At 41.9% G+C, this 6,000-nt stretch overlaps 1 protein-coding gene across 1 annotated transcript in view; it reads left to right on the plus strand.

Annotated features, from left to right (window-relative positions):
* CDK6 (cyclin dependent kinase 6) overlaps positions 1-4,540 on the plus strand; it is a 181,409-nt gene extending 176,869 nt beyond the window's left edge. The window contains exons 6-7 of the mRNA XM_077809408.1: positions 621-756; positions 4,357-4,540. Coding sequence (XP_077665534.1) covers positions 621-756; positions 4,357-4,503 — 283 coding nt within the window. The 3' untranslated portion in view covers positions 4,504-4,540. The remainder of the gene's footprint in view (positions 1-620; positions 757-4,356) is intronic.
* The last annotated feature ends 1,460 nt before the right edge of the window (positions 4,541-6,000 follow it).

Below are 6,000 nucleotides of genomic sequence, written 5' to 3' on the forward strand. Positions count from 1 at the left end.
TTTCCTTAAGGATTTTTGTCAGGATCATCATCCTTGTGGCAAATGAGGCCTGCATGGAATTCCTCTGTGAAATCTCCTTTTAATCACTCTTGAGTGACAAAAGGTGCACCATGCCTCCAAGGTCTGAGCACATTTCTCCCAAAGCACTTGCAGCACTTTGCCAATCCAGGGACTCAGGAGAGTGAGACCCAGGCCAGAGCACTATCACCAAACTGCCTCCATAAAGATTTTTTCCCATGTATCATTAAGGCCCAGTTCTGCTACCCCTACTCCCATTGAATAATGCACTGCTCTGCAAACAGTCCTATTGAAATCAGTGGGATTATTTACAGAGTAAGGTGCTCCTCAGTGCAAGCAAGGGATGCATTATCTGGCCCTTACTGTCATGTGAAGTATAGTCTATAAAGGTTTTAAAAATTGCCTTATATGATTTTATAGATTATTCTGTGATCCTGGATAATGCTGCTGCTCGCGTCAAAAGAACAAGTGGCAATCCCATGAAAACATGTGAAGCAGGATTTAGCATTTAATACAATGAAAGAAGATGAGGCTGTATAAATACAGCAATAACATATTTTTGTTTCACCCCCAGCTAATATGTATGCTTGTTCCTTACACAGTGTCATTGGGCTCCCGGAAGAAGAAGACTGGCCTAGTGATGTTGCCCTTCCAAGACATGCTTTCAATTCCAGACCGCCACAACTCATTGAAAAGTTTGTACCAGATATCGATGAACTAGGCAAGGACTTACTTCTTGTAAGTTTGTTATTCTCCAAACATATCTTAAATGATTGCAGCTACTGCACATTGCACCATGTCAAAAAATGTTTTTTTAATGTAATAATATTATTAGAGGTGAGCCGGAAGTGATTCCAGTGGCTGAACTGCCCTTCCTCCATGGTGCAGAAGTGCTATATACAGCAGAACTTGTACAAAAACTTTTGTGCACAGAGGGTAGGCCATTTGGGTGGTGCATGTCTTCTGTGCAATGCTGAGCCCAGCTCCTTGGGGTCATCATTTGTGGATTCACCAACTGTTTTTCCCCACAGAGAGCATGCATAAGCAGTGCAGGGACTACTGCAGCTTCAGGGTATTCCAGGCTACTACAGCCACTTCACAGACAGAAGACGCAATTTCTTCGTCTCCTCAATCTCCTGTGGAAATCACCAGTGCACAGCTTTACTTGTCTTTACACTGATTCACAGAATTTGGGCATAAGTGAACAACAGGAGGTTGTGCTGGCATCTAGAGCTGAGTTCAGCAGTGAATTGTAAAAACCCATATTCTCTGTGGACTGGGAGTAGGGGTTGCCTACCATCACACAGGGAATCTGTGGCTGAGGCTGGGATATAATCTAATTCTCAAGGATAGATTCAACTGCATAACCATGAGACTATCCTTACTCTTCCTGCAATCCCCTGCCTCATTCACTAAATATTTTCCAACACACACTGACCAGTTGGCTACATATGGTAGCACCAGAGATTGAACCAGGGACTTCCAGAGCTAAAAGCTTGACTCGCTACACCTTGACGTAAGGAATCAAGCTCCATAGCTGGAGGCTGTAACAGACTTGCATGCTCTGTGGATTAGGCACTAAGGGGGATACGGAAAACACACCAACCATTGGGCCAAAAACTAGTCAAGATCATGGTTACACATGCACCAGAAACCTAGGGATGGGATGCCTACAAATGTTGTTGTTGTTGACTCACTCTAGTGGGTGTCACAGAACAAATAAATATTTTAGAAGGATCTGAATAAATACATTATTATTTATTTAAGTGCTAATGACGTGTAACAACTAGGTTAGCCTTCTATCCCTATGCCTGCTAGCCTTTCATAGAATGTTGTTAGAAAATGCAAGGACTATATAAGGTGATTAAGAGCTATGAAATATTGGATTTTCCTGTACTTATTTTATTATAGGCGAGGCTGGTAGCACTGCCTACTATTAACACTTCATATTATAAGACTTTTTCAGTTGCTTATAACTTTGTCAGACTTTAACCATTTGAGTAGAAATGTTTTTATGCCAGATGTCTGCCTCAGGCTGAATTGTTTTTGGAAAGTTTCAGCCAAAATGGTTCCACTGTTTCCAAGAACAAGGCTAAAGAAAAATATATTGGTTTGCAATGTTAACAAATTCTGGCGATCTTTTCTTTGAGAAGCTCTAGCAGCCCATGATTTAGAGCAGAGATTTGAAATTTGTCAGGGGCTGACCTTTGTGTCAGGGATGTTCCTTTTGCTATTCATGTGAAAATGTGTCCAAATTTGGCTAAGATATAAGTAGTTGAAAAATCTCATTTCACACATGCTCAGTAGGAACTTCTTTGAGTTCACTGGCGAAAATCTCTTAAGATTTCATCTGTCCTGGGTACACTGCATCCCCTTATGGCTCCTAGTGTTGGCAAGTGTGAGCATGCACCACCCCCTCAGAGTGACTGAGCATGCTCCACCCCAGGACTAGAGAAAAGCCAGGCTTGCTGCACAATTGCCATTCCTGATTGCTGTGGGGTAGGCTGGGCCTGGGTTTAGGCACCTTAATTAAGAGCAGGGAGCTTGTCTCTCTTGTGCTCTCAGTGACCACACATCCATGGGGGGCAGGTGAACCCCACTTTGGGGAAGCTAGCCCGCTGGCCCCGCCCCTTCTGCCCGAGTGCCAAGCAGAGCCGGTGCCCCACTCTGTCCGAGCCAGCGGCCCCAGTGCCTGGCCGAGCTGCTTCACTCCCCCACCAGACCCCCGCTCCTGCAGCTTGCTCGCAGCATCCCTCCTCACTCCCCCGCCCTCGAGGAGAAGCGACGCGGTGAGCAGCGTGGAGACCTGGGGAGGAGGAGGAGGTGCAGTGCAGGTAGACAGGCGGCAGCAGTAGCAGCAGGCAGTGGGTGCGGGGGACCTCAGGGAAGGGGCGGGGCCACTGTGGCCCAGGTGTCCCTTGGGGCAGCTGTGCCAGGGAAGGCTTAGCCTGGCCTATAATACCTGCCGCCCATGCCTCCATCTAGTGCCCAGGCAGCATGGAGGAGGAAGCCACCTGACTTGAATGTAGGGGGGATGAGCCAGACCTGGGCAAGGGAAAGCAGTACATTGGAACATGGGAATCTAGAATAGCTGGGACTGTGGCAGTGGTTTTGGACTGATTGGGCAAGGAGACTGGGACTGGGAGCCTAAAGGTGGGAAGATTGCCTGTGAACTTTAATTCAGTCCCAACTGGTCTTTAATTACACGCTCACATATTTTTTTCCAAAGGACCCCTGCCTCATTCAGTGAACAGGATGGATGGTGTTATACAGTATTTTGTTTTATCCCCATGGCCTTATTTATTAAACTCTATTCAAACCCTGCTCTAAAGACAAAACTATTAATTTCCTCCTGGGTTTTTCTACAGCACTCATCACTAGAGTATCCAAGTGCTTCCCAAACATTAATTAATTTAACTTCACCCCCCTTGTGAGATGAGGAGCAGATGGGGAGCTAAGGCACAAACAAATTATGGTCAAAAGTGTCCGCTAATTCTGGGTGCCCAATTTGATATATCTACAGCTTGATTTTTCAGAGTACTTAGCATTATATAGCATTTTATACATTCCAGCACTGCTCCCTTTGTCTTCAGTTGCTGTTGTTAGTACTCACAACTTCTAGAAATCAGATCCCAGGGTCCCCAGTCAAGCACCCAAAAAATGAAGAACACACAACTAGTGACCTCCTGTGAAAAGTTTGGTATAAGTAACTTGTCTGCCATCACACAGGAAATCTGTGCCTGAGGCAGAGGTAGAATCCAGTTCTCCATGCATAACCATGAGACTATCCTTATTCTTCCTACAATCCCCTGCCTCATTCACTACTTACCTTCCAACTTCTGCAGCAAATGAAGCAGGGATCCTAGGGACAACAGCCTCTTTCACTACACAACCTGATTAATCTCCAGGGCAGGTCCATCCTGTGCACTGAATGAGACAGAGATCATGTAGAAAAATATATGATAATGTAATTAAATACTTGATCATAATACCTATGGACAAAGGCACTGAATGAAGTTTGCACAGAGAACCTTAATTCTGACGTTTCCTAATTTTTGAGGGCTTGATTTTGCAACCTTAGTGTTCTTTTAATGTAGTTTTTGTGTGTAATATTGATATAGTCTGACTCAGCTGCCTGGCCACTTCTCTTTGACTGAGAAAATATGCAAGGTCCATGCAGCACTTGAACTGGCTCTAGAACTTCAGGCTATTGTAGTTATAAATCAACATAATGACACTCAGTAATTTGTATCTATATTATCTGCATTATTTATAATATCAGTTGCATATTATACACGTAACCACTACACTAAAACCATCTTATTTTAATCCTTTTAGAAATGCTTAGCGTTCAATCCCACCAAGAGGATATCTGCCTATGTTGCCCTGTCTCACCCTTATTTCCATGATCTGGAGAAATGCAAGGAGAATCTGGACTCCCACATGTCAACCAGCCAAAACTCCAATGAGGTGAATAAATCATAAGGCTGAGTGAAGGTGAACCTACAAATGAGCACGATGTGTAGCTGACAAAGGTCACTGTCCCTAGCTGTTATAATGAAGATCATTATTTGGAGGTTTTACACGTCTGTCTGCTTCTTCAGGATGGTGATGTGCTCCAACCTAGTTTACTTTCATCAAAGCAATGCAAGAGCCAGGGCTTTCACCTACTCCCATTGCAGCTTTATGTGTGTGTGTCTGTTTTGTTTAACTACCTGGGAAAACTCCAGATGAAGAGAAGCTGCTGATCAGTTTTGCTGCCATTTTATTCTTCTCACACTGAATGCTGCCAGTGTTCCAGTCACTGCCAAAACATGATGCAATCTCTCCCTCTAGCTGCTGAAGCCTCATCTGGTATTTTTTAATTGTTATTTTGGGATCTCTTAAAGTGATATTTAAAAGAATGGCATTGAAATTTTGGATCTCTACAACCTGCAAATAATTGATAAGTACATGAATGCGTCTAGCTACTGTTGGTAACATACACGGAGGTGCTTCCCCAGTTGAAAACTCGGACAAATAATTTTATTATTTCATTACTGTCCATGAAAATAATGATGATGATAAACTGAACCAATTTTTAGTTTTTTTAAATATACAAATGAATTATTAACTAGATGAGTTTATGTGCATGTCGCAAAAATAAGTTAAAAAACTTTTAGGGACTTATTCTCTAAAGACGCTTTACTCTCCAAAAATATTGCATTTGTTGTTTGAATCAGTCAATGAAGTCTAACTTTTTATTTCTTTCTCAAAACAATTGCAAGCACATGTTCCATGATCTAGTACAGGATTTTATAATATGTAGGTCAAAGAGGTAGATAGAGCTGATGAAAATCAAAACAGGGTTTCCCATTGTAACAAACTTATTAGCAACCAAAAAGTAACTTAGAAAAATGTTTCCTGTTTTAGAAGCAGAGAATTCTTTGATTACGGAGAAGAACACTTATGCATATGTGCTATATTGGATGGAATATACTGTGCTGCTTTACCTGTAACACACAACGCATACAACACAGTGCATGAACATTATTCATATTTCATTTACTAGCAGATTTTTTTTCTGTGCAGAAATGCATGAGCGTCCCTCCTAACCCACCATGTGGGTATATTGGCACACCATATTTCTCACTTTGCTAGCAGTAATGTGCCATAATTGAAAGTCAATATAACAAAACAATTCACATAACTTTTTAGCAGTTATTTTAAATATTACATTACATTTTTATATTTAGTATTTTTACCTTAACTAAAATATATTTTCATTATTTTTAAAAGAAACTTTTATTTTTTTAGTACTGTGCGGAAAAAGTAAATATTTTAAATCCATAAAGTAAAGGCTTTTCCCTAACCTAAACTTCAGTGCAGTTGCCTGGATATAACTCAAGGGAACATTTGGCCCAGTGAGTTAACTCCTGCTATAAAGGTAGATTAGGCACTACTGCAATATAAATAATAATACACATAGCAGCTACCATTGCT

Source organism: Eretmochelys imbricata, chromosome 2 (genome assembly GCF_965152235.1).
Source record: "Eretmochelys imbricata isolate rEreImb1 chromosome 2, rEreImb1.hap1, whole genome shotgun sequence".
Classification (NCBI taxonomy): Eukaryota; Metazoa; Chordata; order Testudines; family Cheloniidae; genus Eretmochelys; species Eretmochelys imbricata.